This window comes from Pyrus communis, chromosome 13 (genome assembly GCF_041283825.1).
Source record: "Pyrus communis isolate YQ-2024b chromosome 13, ASM4128382v1, whole genome shotgun sequence".
In the NCBI taxonomy this organism is placed as follows: Eukaryota; Viridiplantae; Streptophyta; class Magnoliopsida; order Rosales; family Rosaceae; genus Pyrus; species Pyrus communis.
The window spans coordinates 14,815,034-14,837,653 of NC_142577.1; the positions used below are offsets into that span (position 1 = coordinate 14,815,034).

Here is a 22,620-nt window from a genome sequence, read left to right on the forward strand (position 1 = left end):
AGAAGTCCCAATTCGAGGAGGCTCGATGTCATTGCAATCGAACATGAGCTTGGTGGGTGGATAAGGGTGGTCAAAATAAAAGGTCGAATCGTTGGAAAACTAGACGGCAATGGAGGTTAGGGAGAGTTGGTGTTTTGATCGGGAAGATAGGTTTTTGGGTTTGAGAAGGAGTTTAGAATTAATGGGGGAAGGGGTGGGTGATGGGGGATGGGAGAAGGGGGTGGGTGATGGTGGGGAAGACGAAGGGGATTTTTGGTTTTTTATTTTATTTTTTTACTTGCTTTAATTAATTATTTTAATATTTTAAATTTTTTATTAAGTGTTTAGCCACGTGGCACAAATGTGGTAACCATGTTAGCACAAATAGTGACCCCATATTTTGCCACATCATCACTTAATGGTTAATTTAACATATTTTTTAACGGTTGTATGAAATTGAAATAAAATAATACTAAATGTATGAGATTGAAATGTTTTAAAGATGTTGTATGAGATTGTAATTGCACCGAAACCTGATAGGTTAAAATGTAATTTACCCTTAAACTAATGAATGAGAGAATAAATTAGTTAAGAAGCCATTTTTCCAAATTCGAATTCAATATTTCTCACATATAAGTGAAGAGTACTAAATGGCAGCCCTCATAATGCCTCAAATGACATCATTGTGTCATCTCATTCTCATATCAATGTACAATCATGAGAAATGGTATACATACATTTTTATTAGCCTCTCACACTCCTGTCTAAATTTGACCATTATTTTTGTTGATTTATTTAATTTGATCTCCAGAAAGCAAAGATAGATGAGTGAGAGACTAAAAAGAGTGTAAAAACTATCTTCCTACAATCGTATAATATATATATATATATCTTTTTTTTTATTTTTATATATAACATTCTATTATTAACACAAAACTTAAAATTACCTTCAGCACAATAACGGTACACCCGTACCATTTCTCTCTCCTTGTAACGTCACCTACATCACATTCTGGAAGGGTTTCCTTCCATTTCATTTAGGCTAAAGATCAACTCCAACCCTTGTTCTAAAATAGGGTTAAGTGTTAGAACTAAAAAAAAAGCCAAATTCTGGCTAAGATTTAGGCCAAAGTTAGTGGGCTGGCTCACTTGTGCGAGTGGGAAATTAGCAATTGGAGATCACTTCCCCAACTGATGTGTCATACTCTTCCAACTCTCCAGAAGGTGGCGACCCCACCCACGTAGGTTGTGTCAGCCACTTGTCAGCAATAAAGTTGAGCCCAACAGCTCATTTTGTGATCAATGGCTCACATTCAAATGGCTAATGGTTATCCAATGATCTATATTTAATTTAGTTAATAATTTTGTTTTATATTCATTCTTTAATAATATGGGGCTAAAAATTTAGGTTTTAAGGATTGGAGCAAAAAAGTTGTTTCTGTGTTAAAACCTAAATTTTTTAGGCAAAAAAATTTAGGTTTTAATCCAAGGATTGGAGATGGTCTAAGGAGATTTTTTTTTTTTTTTTTTTTTTTTTTTGGGTGAAGCTAAGGAGACTACTTTCATTTAGGCTAAGGAGACTAAATTTACAAACTAAATGATGTGTCACAAGTAAGAAATAAACACATTAATTAACATTTAAGTAATACTCAAATTCCATATCATTTATTTTATAAATTTAATTTCTATATCATCAACCGAGAATTTTTTATTGAGTTCATCCATAACTATTCATCTAAAATTGTTTTTTTAAGTAGACCTCAAATTTTAAAAACTCACACAAATCCAAAAGTTCCTATCTTTTGTGGATTCTAATTTACCATGAATTTTATAATTGTTATCAAAAGCATCCCAAAACAATCACGGTGTTTCTGTCGGCCACCCTCTCTGTTTCTCTCTGTGAAATCATCAATTCAAATTGTTTAAAATTCCCAACTACCACATGCCTCCTTCAAGTTCCTTCAAAACGTCGCAGTCACTCGGTGAGTAGGAGAGAGAGAGGGACAGAGAGAGAGAGAGGGACTTGTTTGTTTGTGTTTAATTGAATTGGACGCACTCTGCAACTCTTCTCTACTTTCGGCTGAGAAAGTCGCAATCTGATAACCTTTCGCTTTCTCTTTTGGATCTCAAATATCCCAAAAAAGCAAACGGCTTTCCGAATTATTGCTGCATTTCTCTTAGTTTTTTCTGTTTTTGGCATTTCGGTTTTTATATTTTCCCGGGAACCAAACAGAAAATGTGGAAGCTGAAGATTGCGGAGGGAGGGAGTCCATGGCTGCGCACACTCAAGAACAATGTGGGCAGGCAAGTCTGGGAGTTCGATCCCAAGCTCGGCACCCCCGAAGAGCTCCTCGAGATCGAGAGAGCTCGCGAGAACTACCACAATAATCGGTTCGTTAAGAAGCACAGCTCCGATTTGCTCATGCGCATTCAGGTAATTCTTTACTTCTGAATGTTTTTCTTCAATTGATTGCGTTGTTGGTTTGATGAAAACGAAAGCTCTGCTGCTTGTTTTGAGAGCGATTACTTCGGTTTTACGCTATTTGGTTTCGGTTTATGGATCTAGTATTTTGTTGAAGACTTGATCGTGAATGTATGGATTTAATATTGTTTGTTGTGATATTACGTTTTAGAGAGTTAGAGTTGAAGTTGACTGGTGGTTATGGGGTTAATAAGGGATTGCGTGGTGGACTGAATTGTTAGACTGGTGGAGAAAGGGAAGTCCTTGAGGTTTTTTATTTTTGTTTTTGAAGTTGGTGGGGTTGGAAAGCTAATTGGTAGCGGGTTTGTCGCGGCGAAGACTCTGAGACTTTTGAGTCTTCCAGAAGAGTTCCTAAAGTGGTTGTCTTGTCTTCCTTTGGATGAGTTTTCTAAACTAAGTGGGGATTTGTCTTTATTAATAATCTTCTATAATCTAGTTGCTTCGTAAAATGTCACAGTCTAAGAGTCAGCGATAGAAAAATTGAGGATAAACAATTATGATAATGTTAGTTTAATCGTTGAATGTTTACATGTGGTTTGCATTTTCTACAGATGGTTTTTGACCTGCTCTCTACTGTTCCCAGCTTAATTGTTATTTGCATGCTGCTGACTCCTTTAGCAATTATTTTGTTTATGAAATATTTATCAATATCGAATTAGTCTAGGACAAGCCCTGCATTCCACATCAATTTAGTGCCATTTCGTTTGTAGTTTCATTGAAAAAGAGTTCTGAACTACTTTTGAGTTTTGAGCTAGGCACTTCTGGAATTCAAAATTACCAACGTGAACTCTGAACAAGTGCAAGCCAGTGTGCAACTAGAAGCGGTCAACTCTAAAACTAGCATGTGTTGTCCATTCTGAAATTGGTTCTACTGTAAAGTTTGCATCACTAAATTAAGCTAATATAGCAGTAAGCAAGCAAACTACACAACATTGGGTAATCTACTCGTAGTCAATGATAAATCTTGTAAACCATTTACCTTTCTTTTTTATTTTTAAATGTGAAGGGCTAGTATGTAAGGGCCCCTTTTGCAGATAGCACTTCTGCCCATAAGTGCTTTTGCAGAATGTACTTTTAAATATTTTTCGGCACATGTTACCACAAGTACTTCTGGTTATCTAGAAGCATTGCCTAAACTCTAATGATTTTCGTTAAATAGAAGCATAGTGATTTTCATTAAATAGGTGGAATAATTTAACCTTCTCTTTTATCCTAGAGTTAAATTGTTTCTTTCTGTTTAATATACTGCTATTAGTGATATTGTTACGAGTCTTATGACTTGGGTTCTAAGGTTAGTGAAAACACAATCATAAGCCTTCACAGAACATTTTAGTGTTCTTCCTTGGGTTTAATTTTTTTATCTTTTGTGGGTTGCATTGAGAGAATCGTTAAGAACAGCAGGAGACTCCTCTACACAGATTTCCCTTTGATATCTTGTCCAATATTATTCGAATAATTATGCTTAAGTTTTCTGATATGAAATAGGTTCAGAGATCTCCCATATAAGATAGAATCTAAAATTTCCTACCTTCCATAGTTAGAATAGTGGTCAAGATTTATGACTGGCTACTTAATTCTTCCAGAAAATGAAGCTGCCTCCTTGATTACTTTTCTGTTACAATCTCTCAACTGGAAAAGTTCAGATCATCACAGACTATCATCTTTTTTGAGATAAAAAAACATGTGAGAGAGTATCGTTGAATATATTGGTTGCTCTACATGTTAGTCAGATTGTGAGTAGATTTAAGCTTCATGGGAGACTGTTCATATGATATATTGTTTTTTGTTTTTGCTCTGCTCTGTGGGGAAAGGGGAATGAGATTGTGAATGTTCAAACATTTATCTATATTAATTTATTTTTATATATTCTCACTGACTATAACTATTTATCTTTCGTCACCAAATTGTAGTTTTCCAAGGAGAACCCAGTTCCTGCTGTTTTACCCCAGGTCAAAGTAAAAGACACAGAAGATGTGACCGAGGAGACAGTGACAAATACATTAAAAAGGGGTATAAGTTACCATTCAACACTTCAAGCCCATGATGGACATTGGCCTGGGGACTATGGAGGTCCTATGTTTTTACTCCCGGGCCTGGTAAGTGCTGATGCTGCTAATGGAAGGTCTTAAGTTGTGAAAAATATTCCAGGTCATCCAAAAATGTTGTGGGTTGTATTTTAGATCAATTGTCTCAGCCTTCAGGAACATAGTACACTGGAGGCAATAAAATCTTTGATTCTTACTCCATAAAAATAATCAGTCATTTCTAACACTTTTTTCCCATCAAATGATTAGGTAATTGCTTTGTCTATCACTGGGGCATTGAATGCAGTCTTATCTGATGAGCATAAGAAGGAGATCTGTCGATACCTCTACAATCATCAGGCAAGGATTCACTTTAGATTTTAAATTTGTGACATATGCACCTTTTCACTGGTGTACCTTCTCATTTGCTCAACTTTTGGTTGTTTATCAGAAGTCTCGTGTACCAGAGTTTCTGCACAAGGGATGAAAATTTGTTAATTTAGAGATGTTTAATTGCAGAACAAAGATGGTGGGTGGGGCTTGCACATTGAGGGCCCAAGTACTATGTTTGGCAGTGTCTTGACATATGTTACTTTAAGGTTGCTTGGTGAAGGAAATAAAGATGGACAAGGAGCCATGGAGAGTGGGCGTAGGTGGATTCTGGACCATGGTGGTGCTACTGCAATTACATCGTGGGGGAAAATGTGGTTATCAGTTCAGAACTTAACCTTCATCTTGTTGGTCTAACTGACCTTCAAATCTTTTATTAGTTTGTGCTGGAAAGAATTCTTTATATACACAATCTAGTGCATTCTTTAATCATTGTAGCATTGCTGGGTGTTAATAGGTACTTGGAGCATTTGAATGGTCTGGCAATAATCCCCTGCCCCCTGAGATATGGCTTCTTCCATACATGCTCCCAATTCATCCAGGTTCTTGCCTTTTATTCATTCTCCGCAGATGAGTGTTTTTCCTGTATGTATTTGTCTCTGCATTTGTGAAGAATAAGTATTTTTCTTATCAGAGAGGGAAAAAAAGAATAGGCGGTTTCTGTATTTTCTCTAGCATGTTACCATGTTACCTGATAGAAAAATTACCTCATAACTTGTGATGCACAATCAACTATGGTAATCAACACAGCTTAGGTGGTCATATTAATTCAATAGCATACATTTAAACCTTCATTCTGAGGCTTTTTTTGTTTTTCCCTTCATCAGCATTAATTTTGAAAAGTTTGACCTCTGGTTGATTGTTTAAGTACCTTGCTAGTAATATTACATTCTTACTCTTACAATAAATAAAATATGCTGTATTCTGGTGGGCCTTCTTCCCTTCTCAAAATTTAGTTTATAATGAGATTTCAAATGCCATCCTTCTCGACTAGTGTGGTTATTGTTTAGTTAAAATGAAGTTTCTGCTGTAAAAGTTCAAATAAATGTTTCTTGTGGCATGCATGAATAATTATTTGATCGTCTAGTAGACACCATACCAGAGGAATGATTGCATTTTACTCTGCAGGAAGGATGTGGTGTCACTGCCGCATGGTCTATTTGCCAATGTCATACCTCTATGGGAAGAGGTTTGTTGGCCCAATCACACCAACAGTTTTGTCTTTGAGGAAAGAACTTTTTAATGTCCCCTATCATGAAATAGATTGGAATGAGGCGCGCAACCAGTGTGCAAAGGTTGGTCAAACTAACTCTGTTCTCAAATCAGAGCTAACATCTGATGTGATACAAATTTGTCCGGTAATATTGGATCTCCTTCTTTAACAGCTTGATAGAAGGGTTGAATATAATAGCTTTATTATTGTTGTGTCTGTCATTTTCATATTTCTACCTATTACTATATATCTCTATGTTTTCTATTAAAATAAGGTTACATTATCGAGCAAAGTTCAGTTCAGTTAATGTGTTCTAAACACCTTAGTGGATTACAGTCAGCAGTTGCAGATTTCATGTTTATATTGTTCTATCAATTGGGAGACAGTCAACTAACTGTCTGTACTTTCATATTGACTGTAATTTTTCTCACTAGAAGATTCATTTCTTTCTTTTCAGTAATAAAGGAATGTGTTCTAAATACCTTTGTGGACTATAGTCAGCAGATTGCATACTTATGTTGTTCCACATACTGGAATACGGTCAACTATCTATCTATACATTCACATTGATCCGAATTTTTCTTAAGAAAATTCCTTTTTTTTTTTTTAATGTTTGCAGGAAGATTTGTACTATCCACACCCCCTTGTACAAGATATACTTTGGTCTTCTCTTCATATGGCTGTTGAACCAATCTTAATGCGTTGGCCTGGGAAGAAGTTGAGAGAAAAGGCTCTTCGCACTGCAATTGAGCACATACATTATGAAGATGAGAATACTCGTTATATTTGCATTGGACCTGTGAATAAGGTATGTATCCAAGTGGTTCGGCGCTACATACAGTGTTTAGGTTTCTGTCTGTTAAGGGGAGCAAATATAATCTTTTATTGCCGCCACTTATACTACATTTGGAAGAGATGATGAAGAGTATGGAGGAAAATGATAGTAGACATGGGAAGAGGATAGGAAGAGAGATGGATATAAATGTTTTCTCCTCTTGTTGGGTAGAAAGGAAGGAGAGATGAAGAATAGTTTATTTTAAAAGATTGCATATAGTCTTTTACTGGTCTCAGTTAACAATTTTGTCTAGATTTATACCAATTCCACCATGAACACAGTGGTTTTGGTGGGTATGGAGGGGCTCTTCATCCACCTGATTGTCATTTTTACTCACCTATCTCTGTAGCAGGTTAAGAAACTCCTCTCATTCCGTCCCTTTATCCCACACACTATTCGTCCATGCCAAACTTATATTAGTTATGATGATAATACTGTGATTAAAATTTTAAGTCAAGAATGGTTTATTAGTTAGGTTCTTAAAATGCTTTCATTTAATCTATTTTGTCCTTTGTCTGGACGACTTTTTAATTGCTTTTTAGTTATTCATTTTGGTCCTTTTATTAATGTTCACATCTCCCTCCTCCTTTTACATATATCTATATATGACTATATCTATATGTCAATTACAATTTTTTGAGTTTTGGGGTTGATGCGGATTGCAGGTTTTAAATATGCTTTGCTGTTGGGCAGAAGATCCGAATTCAGAGGCTTTCAAGTTACATATTCCAAGAATCTATGATTACCTATGGATTGCTGAAGATGGCATGAAAATGCAGGTCTGTCTACTATCATCATACCTTGAACTGTTTTTAACAATCCATATTTCTGGAATGTGTCCCATCCATTGACACTTTACAGCTGTTTAGCATGCGTATCCTAAAGCTTGCTACATAACTGCTGTTTCTAATTGTACTCAGTAGTCATCAATAATTTGATACTGGAAACTTTCTTTTCTACAGAAATATGTGTGATGATCATGCGAAAAACAATTGCTAGGAAGTTGAACAAGTTTTTGAAGTTTTAATTGCCTCTAAGTGTGATTTATTCTTGAACATTTAATAGCCTCAAAGTGTGACTTGTTCAATTGTCCAGATATTTGCATTGAGTGCCTAGTGCTTACAGCCTTACCCAGACAAAAAAGTCTGCGATTTTTAATACCCTCTTCCTGCAAATAAACTCAATTATGCTGACTTTGTTTTACAGCACTTATTGAGTCAGCATCTTTTTAACGAGTTTTCTGCCATGTAACCTGATGTTATGAATTTACTCCAGGGGTATAATGGAAGCCAGGCTTGGGACACTTCTTTTTCTGTTCAAGCAATTATCGCAACCAACCTTATAGAAGAATTTGGTTCAACTCTAAGAAAGGGACATCAATACATAAAAGATTCACAGGTGGTGATCTTGTGCATCTGAGTTCATTTTTTTCTTCTTAATACTGGTACATTTAATGGGCCCCTCACATCCATGATTGACTGTTTATTTTCTCTCAAGGTTTTAGAAGATTGCCCCGGTGATCTGGACTATTGGTATCGCCACATTTCAAAGGGTGCTTGGCCTTTCTCAACTGCTGATCATGGATGGCCCATCTCAGACTGCACAGCTGAAGGATTGAAAGTGAGTGTTGGTCAGTTAAACGCACTGCATTTACTTATTCATTGTTCACTATTTCTAATTTTTTTTTTCTTTCAGGCTGTTCTATCATTGTCAAAAATTCCATCTGAAATTGTTGGTGAACCACTAGATGCAAACCGGCTTTACGATGCTGTCAATGTCATACTCTCATTACAGGTTAGCCCAGACCATGATAGTCTGAACTCTGAAGTAGATAAGTGTACTAATTTTCTACCACCCATGCCATCTCTAGAACTCCTTATAATGTTCTATTGTTTCTAATGCTTAATGTCTCCAGACAAGTGTGGTTTTTATATGGGCATGTACCCTTAATTATGAAAGTCGAGAGGGATGAAACCACAAACGAATTTGGTTACCCTTAATTGCGATGATATAAAGATACAAACAAGAGAGTGTATGTTGCCATGTGCTATGTGTGACAAGAGTTCTATTCTCTTAGTCACTTGGTGGCCAAAGATTCAGTCACCCACCCTTGGATTTGATATCAAAGGTTGAGATTAAAACATTAAAAGGGCATCCCTTTCATCTCCACCTTGATATCAAATTCAAGGGCAAGTGAGCATGTATTTCTTTGTCACCTAGTGACCAGGAGAACATTTATGTGTGTGACAATGCCGTCTTTATTTGGACCTATTACATCAAAATTGGAACTGTGCTAATCGATCATGAAGCTCCATTCTTCCCCCATATGCAGGTTTCATATAAATACCCTTCCCTGCAGCTTGCCCTATCTACATATTTCCTATGAATACTCATCGTTGCTTTTTTCTGTAATAACTGATTTATGACCTGAAAGTTTTGTTTTAATCGCTTATAGCTATTTATTATAATGTGATTGCAGAATAATGATGGCGGTTTTGCAACATATGAGCTCACAAGATCTTACAGTTGGTTGGAGGTAGCCTCATTTTAATGACTCTCCATTGTCATTCACTTTTCTTCATTTTATTTTGGTGGGTTCTGCTAAAATTTGTATAGCATGTGTCCATTAATATAACTGCCATCTAGTAACTCCTTCCGTAAGTGTTTGAATCTGTATTGCGACTGAAAGCAGTTTCATTACTCTGCCTGTGCAGTTGTGCTTATTTCCATATTTACATAAGTTGGGAAGAAAAGGAAAACTTATTTTTCTTCATTTTGTGGGTGCATATTATCAAACCCCTTACACAGGTTCTGTTTTTTGTAAACTAATGATAGTGAAAACCACTCCTTTAATAATTGAAAATGTACAAGAAAAATTTACAATCTATGTGGTTCATGGTATCGTCATTTGTAATCTCAACCCGCTTTATCTGCAACAACCCTGTGGTTGACGTCTTATCTTAGCACTTTATCACAATCTTTGCCAGGGGAGTCCCATCTTCTCTATTAAATAATACTTGAAACTTGGAGAAGTCACTATTGCATGTCAGGACTCATTGCATGATATAAATAAAAACCCTTTGCTTTTCACTGTTACCTCGTGAGATCACAGAGACCTAATCTATTTTACTGTTTCTTTTATTTTCCAGTTGATCAACCCTGCTGAAACCTTTGGTGACATTGTAATTGATTATCCGTAAGATACCACCACCTTGAACTGCATCAGTTCTATCTTTTCTTTTCTCCTTCCATTTTTCTTTCTCTAGAAATTAAGTACTTACTACACGTCTCTGTAGTTATGTTGAATGCACCTCAGCTTCTATTCAAGCTCTGGAATCATTTAAGAAATTATATCCTGGTCATCGGCGAGAAGAAATAGAACACTGTATCAAAAGAGCTGTGGAGTTTATTGAAAAGATACAAGCATCTGATGGTTCATGGTTAGCCCCATGTTTCTTACTTTATAAGATCTTTCTAGCTGCTTTCTCTTTCTCTGATCTATCAGTTCCAAGATCACGCTTTTTATGTTTCTATAATTGCTGAACAGGTATGGTTCATGGGGGGTTTGCTTCACTTATGGTACATGGTTTGGGGTAAAAGGGTTGGTGGCTGCTGGAAGGAACTACAACAATAGTTCTAGCATTCGGAAAGCTTGTGATTTTCTGCTATCAAAACAACTTACTTCTGGTGGGTGGTCAGAGAGTTATCTATCATGTCAAAACAAGGCAAGTCTATTGATTTTACATCATTCTTATTTCTCAAAAATATTTTCTATAAATTATTAAGTTCATCAATTCTTAATTATAAACTCTGTTGTATTCCTCATTTTAGCTTTAATCCCTTTAAATTGAAAATTTTAATTAATTAATGTTAGGTAGTTATTTTGTTTGGTGTGCTTCTTGTATTGTATATGTTTTGAGTGGTTATAAAGCTGGAAAACAGGTAAAAATGGGAATTAGTTAACCTTTCCTGGTCAATACACTAGGTTTTTCTTCTATTGGTTCTTTTATTGGTTTGCAGTGAGCTAAGCGTGTCAATCCTATCTCATCTCTTGTAAGCTTTAACCACCTGCAGTTGCATGGGGATATGACCTTGACTGTACTCAGATAACATATATCTTTACTCCGGTAATTTGATATTTTCCTTACTTGATTTGGCCAAACTTTAATTGATGTGGCCAAATATTGTCTTGTTGCTAGTTGTTTCTGATACAAGCAAGAAAATAAAATGCGTTTGTAGTGTGTCTATCTTGTTACATGCTGAATCTAAATGATGCTTTTGTTTCCCTCATCATCAATGTATGGTTATGTAGCCATGAAAACAGTTAGTCTTGGGTGCTTTGCCTTTTCTTTTGGTAAAACTCTCGCAATGATTTGAAAGAGAACAGGTTAGCAAGGTTGAGAATATTTCTAACATTTGTTTTTGAAAATGCACCATCCTTTTACATTTATTCATAATGTTACCTTACATATTGTTGCATTTGCCAACAAAGAGACTCTTGTAACTTTGATAGTAATGGGACGTGTCTTGTCTGAGGTGACAATATTGAATTGGTTGAAGGTATAATTTTGGTAGGTTTTTTGTGATTCATGTCATCAAATGTTCTTATTGCTTTTTCTTTACAGGTGTACACAAATCTTGAGGGTGATAGGTCTCACGTGGTCAATACTGGATGGGCCATGTTGGCTCTTATTGATGGTGGCCAGGTATGCATATAGTTTAACCAAATACTTTCATGTACATTGATAGGTTGTTATTCAACTTATTCTGGTGCAGCAACTTTTGATTTAAGGTGTTTATTCTTTTGGATGAGAACAAATAGTTTCGTTAGAATGAACTAACATCAATACCACTGAAATGGATCAACAGTCCGTCAAATACACAAACAAGGCCTCTACTTCCCAACTCACAGTATAATACCAGCATTTCATCAGACAACATAAGCCACTTCAGTTCTGAGTTCTAACAACTGAGGACAATACATCCATGCTTTAATGATCCCCGTTAAGAAAAGAAATGAAGTCTCTCTAAACGAGTAATTTCATAGACACTGAATCCCAGAAAACACACAGAATCTGGCCCTATCCCTGGAAATCCTAATCCTCTACATTTTTCAGTAATATTTCTACCAGTTCTCTCCAACCAAACAATTCTAAAATTGCCAAAAGTCAACTCCAAAAGACTTGCTCCCCTTTTTTGTCCTTCCAGATGTTGATTGCTTTCCTTGTTGTTATTCATTGTGTTTGCACTTTTCTTATTGTGGTGTTTTACTTGTTGGAACAGGCTGAGAGAGACCCAACACCGTTGCACCGTGCGGCTAGATTTTTGATAAATTCTCAAATGGAGAATGGAGACTTTCCTCAAGAGGTACTTCATTGTTTGTTAATACTGTTTAAGATGCATAACCTCCATAAACGTGCTCTAAGCCTCTACCATTTTGCATTTTTCTTGTCATTTTGGATTTCTAGTGAATACTGTATCCAACAATTTGGATTTCTAGTGAATACTGTATCCAACAAGAAGATTTTCACATGTTAGGATATGAACAAATGATATTGGGTAAATTACCAAGTTTGTGTTTAATTGCAACCTCATACAACATCTTTAAAACATTTCAATCTCATACATTTACTTATTATATCATTTCAATGTCATACAACCTCCTGCTTTAAAATATTAAATTTAGGGTGAAAGCAAAGAAAGTAGCGAGGGATTAGTGTACCGGACAGGGGTGCCTGCAGTCGCAGTTTAAACCATGTCAAGGCGGAATGTGCAATGCAACTTAAGCCTTAGACAGTAATAACCTTTTTTTACACAGAAATGAGACGGATGTATGACATTGAAATGAAATAATAAGTGTATGAGATTGAAATGTTTTAAAAATGTTATATGAGGTTGCAATTGAACACAAACCTAATGGTACAAAGTGTTATTGACCCGATGATGTTAATATATGTTATTGATTCCTCGTAATTTGTATGCCTAAGCTGTCAATACATTTGATCTTTCTTCCTTTAATATTTTCTTTTGCAGGAAATTATGGGTGTCTTCAACAGGAACTGTATGATCACGTATGCTGCGTACCGGAACATATTCCCTATCTGGGCATTGGGAGAATACCGCTGTCGGGTGTTGCAGGCTTAGTGAGCTAACTCTGCCACTAATTTGTGTGACATTATGCCTATGTGTTTCACATTTAGCTTGTCATCAGGGGTGTGCCGGGGACCTTTGTTTCTGTTGGTCCGCACGCGGCTTTCCGGCGGCGGCTGTTTGATGCTGCTGGGGTTTTCTTCGTTGCTTTTTATGTTTTGGGCTCTTGGTTACTGTAGAGGTCCTTTTTTTTTTTTTTTCCGTCTATGTATTAGTATTTGGGCCTACTCTTATGTAATATATTGGGTTGGTAATAAAGTAACATTTTACAAAAGAAAAGAAAAGAAAACCAAATTGCATTAGTTTTGTTCGATTTGGTTCGGCCTATTTCCAAACCTCCACCAAATACATTTAAATTGCGTACATTATTTTAGGGTTAAGTGCATATAACTACTGAATCTTTAGGAATAATTCCAAATTGGTTCCAATCTGTTAAAACATTCAATAACTACCTGATGTTTTAAAAATTGGACAATTGTTTGCTCACCATGGTTAAGTGACCAACACGAAGTATTCTTATTGATGCGGGCTTTCACTCTTCATCCCCTTTTTTTCTCCTTTTCGGATGGAAATATTTCTCAAAACATACAGTGTGAATCAAAGTCACCTTTGAATTCAAATTGAGATAATGATGCAAGTTACTTTGTTCTGAAATCAATATATATATATTTTTGAACAAACGATAATATCTATATTAAGAGGGTAGGGAAGTGAGTTAAGTCTTACAATGTGCTAGTAGTGACGTGGTTCAAATTTACTTTTGGCGAAAATCGAACCTAAGATCTCTCACTTACAAATGAAGAGAAATATTATTAGATCATAGTATTAAGTGCCAATTCTGAAATCAAATCAATATGTAATCATGGAGAAAATTTAGACTCAATATTTGTTCACTTTGGGTTGAAATCATGGAGAAAATTAAAAACGAATCTTGATCTTTCAGGTAAGGTAAGGAAGATCAGGAGCTGTTTGAGGGCTCCACGTGTCTCTTTCAAACCCCCAGGTTCAAATCAATGGTCCAAAATACCCCATGGTCCAATCCAAACGCTCCCTTTCTAAATTTGAAAAGCCAAACAGGAAGCGCGAAATTTGAAAAGCCATCTGTGTCTCCAGATTCTCTCTCCGTCCCTGACACGCTCTCTGAGATTCCTTCTTTTGAGTATTTTACTATTTCCTTTTCTATAATTTATAATATTTTCAAATTTCGGTAATCTCAAAGCCATTCTTTCAAAAATTTCTCCTCTCTTTCTCTCTCTAGATTTTTTGTTTGGGTGCCGAGAAAGCGCCGCAAAATAAGAGAGAATGGGGGGGGAGGGAGCTCTGATACTTCGCTCTGATGCAGCAACGCGAAAGCCTCCTAATCCGGCTAGTAATTCCACTGTGGAACCAACGGAGAATATGATCTGTAAGTGCTCCGTTTCAAATTTCTAGGGTTCTAGAGTTTCCTGTTTTATAAAATTAATAGACTTTCGTAAATGTCGAAGATTGTACTTTGGATTTCAGTTTGTGATGCTCAAAACACTAATTCAAAAATTGTGGATTTTTCTTTGAAGTGAATCTTTTTATTTATTTTGTATTTGTAGAGATTTAACTCAAGTTTTGGGTTAATTTTTTGCATTTTATTAGTGATTAAGTTGCTATTGAGTTCACCATGGTAGTATGATGATTCATGTTTGGTTTGTTTTCTACTTTGGCTTTACAGGAATCCAATAGTTTGAATTAGCAGCCCCAACTTTGAAGTGAATTAATCTTGTGCAATTAGGAAATTGGGTATTTTTTTGTTGCTATTCAAGATGAAAAGACATGGGCTTGTTAAAGGGAGGGGACCTGCGAGGGTCACTGCGCAACAGGTGGTTTTTGAGCTAAAACACAAGGTAGTTATTGCAATGAACAAGCTTGCTGATCGGGATACTTACCAATTAGGCGTTGAGGAACTAGAGAAAATGGCTGAGTGTTTAACCCCAGATGGGTTTGCTCCATTTCTGTCTTGTATTTTGGATACAGATTCGGAACAAAAGAGTGCAGTTCGAAAGGAGTGTATAAGACTGATGGGTACATTAGTTAGATATCATGAGGGGCTTGTTGGAATGCATCTCGGCAAGATGGTTGCCAGCATTGTTAAGCGGCTCAGGGATCCAGACTCAGTTGTGAGGGATGCATGTGTGGAGACTGTAGGTGTTTTAGCATCAAAACTGAGTAATGACACGGGTGAGGGTGATGGGATCTTTGTTGTTTTAGTCAGGCCACTTTTTGAAGCTATGGGTGAACAAAACAGGCAAGTGCAGGCGGGTTCAGCATTGTGCTTAGCCAGGGTCATTGACAATACTCGTGATCCTCCAGTTTCAATTCTGCAGCCCATGTTGACTCGAACAATAAAGTTGCTTAAAAACCCACATTTCATGGCAAAGCCTGCAATCATTGAATTGAACAGAAGCATTATCCAGGTGAATTTTCAAACTCAAACGTAAGTTTAGTAGTCATGATATTACAGGTTGTGTATTATGGTTCTGCTATTAAAAGTTCTTTTTTCCAAATGCTGTTTGAATTAATGGATTTCTATTTGCACGTCCTTTGAATTAGTATTTGTTATATTCTGGAGAGGCCTTTTATGTTGAGTTTCAAGGTATGGCAATGAAAGAAATTTGAGACAAAAGTTATTACATATACACAGATTGATGTATATGCATCAATATCATTAGTTTGTGTACTTATTTTTGGTACAAAGTAATCTTCTTTCAGTCTCTGTTTGCAAAACATGCTATATGGTGTTTCCTCTCAAATCTCAATCATGGCATGGTGCGTTCTTCAATTAATCATTGAATGGGATTGGACAGTGCCAGTTGTCTAGTAACTAGCTCAACAGCCTATTTTGATGCTATGTATGCTTGTGTTTATTTTGCTGCATTTTGTTTTATACCACTTGTGTTGTTTACTTCTTTGTAATTTGTGTGGTAGAATATCCTTGCTGTATGGGCTTAATTCGATACTCTATTCTAGGCAGGGGGTGCTCCAACACAAAATGTTCTCGCCGCTGCAATGACTAGCATTCAAGAATCTCTGAAGAGTAATGACTGGACAACACGCAAAGCTGCTTGCATAGCATTAGGGGAAATAGCTTCAAGTGGTGCATCTTTCATGGGCTCTTTTAAGGCTTCCTGCATTCGTTCCCTTGAATCATGTCGCTTTGACAAGGTCAGTGTTAGTTAAAAATCTACACTTGGATAATCTTCTTTCATGCAGATGGTTAAAACCAGATCCTCTTGGTGCTTCTTGTGTTGCAGGTGAAACCAGTTAGGGACACGGTCCTGCAGGCCCTACAGTGCTGGAAAAGTCTTCCAGGACCTGATACTTCTGAACCTTCAGAAGCTGGATCTTCAATAAAAGGTTTAATGACCGGTTCCTGTTCTTTTATATGCTTAAGATTTATTTTACTTGCTGGATTTTGCCTCAATGCTTATTTTTCTGCTGGATGCTCCCATAAAGATGTAAATGCATAATTGTTTATACTTGTTTTCTGTTACTTTCTTGTGCTCTTTCTGGATAGTCTCGACTCTCAAAGTCTCAATTAAGCTGACAAGAACTGGAAACTGGTACAGTTTCAATGGGCATTTTGTGATGCATATCAAATCTGAGGATTACTAGGGTGTAGCTGTTCAGTTTTATTAGAAAGTAAAGTAAAAATGCTACTAGTGCATAGATAGTCTGCGTTAATTAATAAAGATGTCATTCTTTTTCTTTTGTAGTTGTGCAAAATTTTAACTGTGCTATCCCTGTTACTTCTCATTATGCTTATACCAATTTTCTTCAGAAAATTTCTTTGGCGGTGACTACAGCGATATTACTAGTGCCAGTGAATCTGGACGGAAGGATCTCGCCCACAAGAAAGTTGTTACTGGCTTAACTAAGAGCAGAGCTCCTTTGTCTATTAGACAAACATGTCCAGGTTATGGGGAAAGTCATCAACGTTCCAGTGAGCATGATTGGCATTTTGAAGTTGCAGTTCCAAAGACCTACAATGCTTCTTTGCCCGAATTTCAGAATGAAGAATCTGAGGGTAGCTCTGTTACAAAGACTTTAGAAAGGACGAGTACAGATGTTACAAACACACAGGACAATGGATATGAATATGTGCCTATGGATGATAAACAAGAGTGTTCTTCTGGGTCAAATCTTGTCACTGATGACTTAGAGGGAAAGTTTGTGACTCATAGCATTGACAAGGGTGGTTTGCAGAAGCCAGTGGGAAGAAATCAACAGTTTGCAGCTGAAGAGATTGGTGGTAGTGAGAAACAGATGTACTCTGAAAGGATACGCGACCGTAGAAGTCTGGATTCAACTGTGACAGAATCTAGTTCCCATGCTCCAAATGGGTGTTCACAAATGGTCAATGAAGTGGTTTGCATTAGAAAACAACTTGTGGAGATTGAAACCAAGCAGTCAAACCTAATGGATCTTTTACAGGTACATAAAGACATGCATGTATGTTAGTAGCTGCACCGTTTGTGTAAAACTCCTAGAGAAAAACTCTGATATGCTGGTCATTTTGACACAATATTGCTCAGAAGTTAGAATATACGTATTTTCTTTTCTATATATTCTAAACCTTCTATTTTTCTTGGTTTAAACTTTGTTAACAGGTGTTTACATCGGGCATAATGGATAGCTTGTCTGTCTTACAAACAAGGGTGGTGGGTCTAGAGGATGTTGTAGACCGGTTAGCTCAGAACTTTGAACACAGGAGGGACCATTCGAACTTAGCAACTTCCAAACTCATGAAACAGAGTCAAACTTTGCATTCTCCAAGGCTCTCCACAAGCACTCCAAGGCCATCTATAGATATAACCAGCCGACAGCCTTCAATGTTGTCCGTGAAACATTCTGATACTTGGGTGGAAAACACAACTGGCAGGAGCCGAACAAACAATTCTGTAAGACACGGTGCAGAGACATGGAGTAACAATATGGGGAAGCTTACCAGGAATCCTACTGGGAAAGACATCAGGAAAATTCCTGGGCAGGGAACACAGAGGATAAGTAATGGTCAAATAAGGACAGATGCTATGTTTTCTTCGGCTTCTAATGCCAAAGTTAGACAAAATGTTGTAGAAAGTAAGAATAACCTCTGGAAACAAGTGAAAGGTTTTCTATGTGAAGGGGACCTAGACTCTGCATATGTGGAAGCTCTTTGCTCGGGTGATGAAATTGTTCTGGTTGAGCTTCTTGATGGAACTGGTCCTGTTCTGGAATGTTTGTCGCCTAAAACTGCCAGGGATGTTCTCAGCACTTTAACTTCATATCTCCTAGAGCAAAGGTTTATCAACACCGTAATTCCTTGGTTGCAGCAGGCAAGTGCTTCCATACATGATATATCATATATGCAACGTAATTTTTACTTGGAAACTGACATGTATTCCAAATTGAAATGTTAATGCTTAATATGATTTTTCACTCGTTTAGATTGCTGACTTGAGCACCACGCATGGACCAAACTACCTTGGCCTGCCCGTGAAAGCAAAACATGAATTCTTGTCTTCCATTGAGGAAGCTGTGAATATGGAATTTTCCAATCCTTCAGAGAGAAGATCTGTCACTCAGTTAGCTGTGAAGTTGCACCATCTATGGGGTAATTTCATTTCAACACTTGAAATTTGAGTGCAGATTCTACAAATTAGCCGTCGACATGCCTTCGCTAACGATGATTTCCTACTTCTGCAGGCTAATGCTCATGATAATCGGATAATGAACCAAGGTTATGATGTATGGAACTGCAGATTCCAATTGGTAATTTGTTGTTTTAGAAATTTGAAGTGGTGTTTGTACAATTTTAGCCAGACGAGGGTTGATAGTGCGGTCATTTAGAATCTTAGTCTGGATTAGAATTTCCTTTCCTGTAGTACGTAGTTTAATGTGCACATTGTTATATCTGTCGTGTAATGAAAACCAAGAGTTTTTCTGTTGTCAGCGACTCAGCGGCGTTGAAGCTTCCTATTTAATACACCATCAATTTATTTTTTTTGATCTTGAAAAGCATAAAAGCGTAAAAGCAAACCTCACTTAGTGGGATAAGACGATGTTGTTGTTGAAAAGCATAAAAGCGAGTTCATGGGTAATTGGGCAATATACAATTATTGCCTTGGTGAATATTAATTGCCTAAGTGCATATTCATCTTGTAAATCAATTGCTCATGCAGTTTGCATTTTTTAAAATTTTTATAAAAAGATAATATTATGATTAATTATGGATAGGATTTTTAACTTTCTATATACGTCACGTGTCATTACTCGAAATTACAATTTTTGTGAAAGAGTATGGTTGGGTATTTATAGGAAAAAAACATTTACATTTTTTTGTATTTTTATAATTTTTAACATTATTTTCTAGCCAAATTAATTTTTAACCAATCCTGTCACCACAATGTCATTATCTGAAATTACATTTAAAAAATTTTCTCTATTTTTTTTATTTTTTATTTTTTAAAGAATGAACGCTTTTACTATTTTGGATCTATCTTGCAAAATAATAGAGAATTAGATGGAGACCTTAACCATAGATTACATGTTGAGTGGATGCATCGGGTATGTTGTGCGACCGTCGTATGCCACTAAAGTTTAAGGGAAATTTTTATAGGACGACAATAAGGCCAGCAATGCTTTATGGCACGGAATGTTGGACGATCAAACATCAATAGGTACACACAATGAGTGTAGAGGAGATGAGAATGCTTCGTTAGAAGTGTGGGCATACAAGAAAGGACATGATTAAGAACGAGGATATCCGAGGTAAAGTAGAAGTAGCTAAAATTGAGATAAGATGAGAGAAAATAGATTAAGGTGATTTGGACATGTGAAACGAAGACCTACGTGTGCTCCAGTTAAAAATGTTATTGCGAGACAGAGTGCTTAGGGCTAAATGGGTAGAGAAAGACCTAGGAAGACTTGGAAAGACTCTAAGAAAAAGACTGAGTACTTGGATCTAACGGAAGACTTGGCACAAAATTGAGTAAGGAATCGTACAGCTGACCTCACTTAGTGGAGTAAGGGTTTATTGCTTTTGTGTGTAGAATTGTTTTTGAACCAAATTAATTTGACTGTTAGATTATTTCAATTAAGGGGGCGTTTGTTGCGCCGGACTATCTCGGATTGGATTAGCTTCAAGGACTAAGCTGGACTGGCTTAGACTAGACTAAACTGGACTAACTTAGTGAAGCGTTTGGTGCAGTATTGGAATAAGAAGCTGGATAATAACAAATTCTAATATTATATTATTTAATATATAAATTATTAATATTTTATTATGATCTTATCTTTTTCTTCATCTTTTCCTACCATTTCCGTCCCACTCTTTTCCTCTTCTCTCATCGTCCCACCCTCTCCCTCTTTTTTTCCTCTTAGACCTCTCAATTCATGTCTCTTTCTCATTCCTGGTCAAACTCCTTATTGATTCCAGTCTCTATTTCTCTGTCCTCCCTCCCTCTCTAGCTATGCGTTGTTCGAATGGAACCTCACAGCTCCAATTTTCCCGACGAGTTGCAGGTTTCCCGATGTGTTTTCCGGCCAACCCTTGTTAAATTGGATGAAGTTAGCACTGCCAAAAAATTCATCACCATCCCTAGACCGAGATCTTAGCTTTGAATGCTCGAATCTGTCATGGATTTGAAGAAGCCCAAACAGGCCGAGACTTCCAGGTCATTTTCTGGCCACATTCGACCACATTTTGGCCTCGATTCAGGTAAAATCGTAATCTTGTCACTCCCAGCTTCAATTTGGTATATTTTATATGAAAGTTGGTTGTGAAATGGATCTGAAAGAGAGTCGGAAAGTTAATGATTGATCTAGGTGACCGGAGATGACGAGGAGTTTGTCGGGAATGGTCGTTGAGCATGACGAGGATGAGAAAGAGAGGATAGTCTTAGCTAGTCCCATGGTTATTGGGGGGTCTCGCTAAGACCTCTTAGTGAAGGGTTTTGTCCATGCTAGTCCCCTTTAGTCTCATTAATGTTAGTCCCAGCATGGAAAAAACACAGTATTGGACTAATAGCTAGTCCAGTCCAGTCCAGTCCAACCTAGTGAGGGCAAACAAACGCCCCCTAAGTGTACCAAATGGTGCCACGTGGGCACACTGGTCACTTTCCTTTTCTTTCGTTTTTTGAAAATTTTCAAATTTTTTTACCTGAAAAAGGCCTAATTAATAAGGACTGTTGGAGTATATGGCCATTGGAAATCCACAAGCCTGGATTCCGCCACGTGTTGATAGCCTACATCACAGTCTCCACGACGTTTTTTTGTCTCTTGACATACCACCCCGCACGCGTGTATGGCACGGGCCTAGCACATAAAAAAAAAGGTGTAGTTAACTTCATGCTGACGTCAGATAGAACTCGGACAAGGGATCGAGCATGAATTGCCTAATGGGTCTGTCTAGCAAGCTTGGGCCCACCCAATTGCCCTACTTTAGGTTATGGGCTGGAGTAGTTTTCTTGAGTTTTTGGGCAATAATTGCCTAGTTCTCGACTTTTGGGCATGGGCTGGACATGCTTCAACGTTTCGTTTGTCTCTTCTTCTTTTCTTCTAAGTTTAATGAAGAAAAATTAAGCGAGATTAGCTCATCGGCAATGGTTGCATGCGAGGCACATACCCACTCCCAAAGGGGAGAGAATCATTACACCCAGGAACTCCCTGACCATCCCTTCTCCACCATTTTTATTAATAAATAAAAAAGGAAAGTAAATGAAAAAAATTACAAGCGGGGAGACTACCAAAACTTGCAATAACCAAATGATCAACGAAAATTATAATAAGGACAAAATGACATGTCACGAGCATAGGCAGACGCAACAAAGTCTGGAACTATAGACCACCAACAGTAAGCATAACTATTTGTCTGAAATGAAGCTAAACAATCTTCAACCTAATTTCCTTCTCGATAAATATATGTACATATAAACCGCATTTGACAAAGTCGTCAAAGACAATTCTTTCAATCCACCATAAGAAACCAAGGAACCAAATTGGGAGCCTGTAAAAAATGATAATGAATAACCAAACATGGAATTTGTTTCAATCAATATATGCTTCCAGTCTCTCACCCGAGCTATAGACACATCTTCAATAAAGACAAGAATTTCTGCAGCAATTGAATTTACAAATTTCGTATTTGATTGAAAAGCACCAAGCACTCCACCCTCTAAAGAGCGAAAGATTCCTTTAAATCCAGCACGTAAGTTGGCGCAAGACCCATCAATATTAACCTTAAGCCATCCAACCGTCGACAACTTATAATGGACTGGAATAAAGGATGGAGCCACAATAGAAAACGGCGAGATACCAAATAAAGAGAAAATAGGCAACACTCAAGATGATGTGCTACAAGTTGGGAAACACACTAGTACCGAGTCACGAAACTGAATTGCTAGTCAACACTTGGTATGGTCCAATGAAGCAAACTTGCCCCCAAAGCGAATTTGATTATGAAAAAACCAATGCCCCATATAAAATTTTGTACAAGCTACTATAATCCAAAGTTTTCGAGTTGAACCTTGAAAAAGTT

At 37.0% G+C, this 22,620-nt stretch overlaps 2 protein-coding genes across 6 annotated transcripts; both read left to right on the top strand.

Annotated features, from left to right (window-relative positions):
* The first annotated feature begins 1,852 nt into the window (after positions 1-1,852).
* On the top strand, positions 1,853-13,362 carry LOC137736974 (cycloartenol synthase 2). 4 transcript variants are annotated; one of them, XM_068476304.2, is made up of 18 exons: positions 1,853-2,413; positions 4,372-4,557; positions 4,756-4,845; positions 5,005-5,199; positions 5,333-5,417; positions 6,004-6,170; positions 6,708-6,896; positions 7,589-7,702; positions 8,199-8,321; positions 8,421-8,543; positions 8,619-8,717; positions 9,403-9,459; positions 10,073-10,119; positions 10,220-10,363; positions 10,471-10,648; positions 11,549-11,629; positions 12,207-12,290; positions 12,957-13,362. In XM_068476304.2, the coding sequence occupies exons 1-18, from the start codon at positions 2,216-2,218 to the stop codon at positions 13,065-13,067; spliced, it is 2,271 nt and encodes a 756-aa protein (XP_068332405.2). In that variant the 5' UTR covers positions 1,853-2,215; the 3' UTR covers positions 13,068-13,362. The 4 variants fall into 4 exon arrangements, 3 of the variants coding, with proteins under 3 accessions (XP_068332405.2, XP_088539177.1, XP_088539176.1); XR_015955011.1 differs by having other exon boundaries at positions 1,933-2,413; positions 10,471-11,050; XM_088683051.1 differs by having other exon boundaries at positions 1,941-2,077; positions 2,212-2,413; positions 8,421-8,717.
* Positions 13,363-14,157: 795 nt separating this feature from the next.
* Positions 14,158-19,038, top strand: LOC137736973 (TORTIFOLIA1-like protein 2). Of its 2 annotated transcripts, XM_068476303.2 has the most exons (8): positions 14,158-14,478; positions 14,776-15,517; positions 16,071-16,265; positions 16,355-16,457; positions 16,882-17,534; positions 17,711-18,418; positions 18,531-18,696; positions 18,789-19,038. In XM_068476303.2, exons 2-8 carry the CDS (start codon positions 14,867-14,869, stop codon positions 18,791-18,793), a joined length of 2,481 nt encoding a protein of 826 aa, XP_068332404.2. In that variant the 5' UTR covers positions 14,158-14,478; positions 14,776-14,866; the 3' UTR covers positions 18,794-19,038. The 2 variants fall into 2 exon arrangements, with proteins under 2 accessions (XP_068332404.2, XP_088539175.1); XM_088683049.1 differs by lacking the exon at positions 18,789-19,038 and having other exon boundaries at positions 14,177-14,478; positions 18,531-18,763.
* The last annotated feature ends 3,582 nt before the right edge of the window (positions 19,039-22,620 follow it).

Excerpts from the sequence above, each read along its gene's own strand:
- LOC137736973 (XM_088683049.1), top strand. The coding sequence starts at position 14,867 with ATGAAAAGACATGGGCTTGTTAAAGGGAGGGGACCTGCGAGGGTCACT. Across the intron at positions 15,518-16,070 it reads TGAACAGAAGCATTATCCAG|GCAGGGGGTGCTCCAACACA; the intron begins GTGAATTTTCAA and ends ACTCTATTCTAG. Across the intron at positions 16,458-16,881 it reads AGCTGGATCTTCAATAAAAG|AAAATTTCTTTGGCGGTGAC; the intron begins GTTTAATGACCG and ends AATTTTCTTCAG.
- LOC137736974 (XM_088683051.1), top strand. The coding sequence starts at position 2,216 with ATGTGGAAGCTGAAGATTGCGGAGGGAGGGAGTCCATGGCTGCGCACA. Across the intron at positions 6,171-6,707 it reads CGCGCAACCAGTGTGCAAAG|GAAGATTTGTACTATCCACA; the intron begins GTTGGTCAAACT and ends TAATGTTTGCAG. Across the intron at positions 8,322-8,420 it reads AATACATAAAAGATTCACAG|GTTTTAGAAGATTGCCCCGG; the intron begins GTGGTGATCTTG and ends TTTTCTCTCAAG.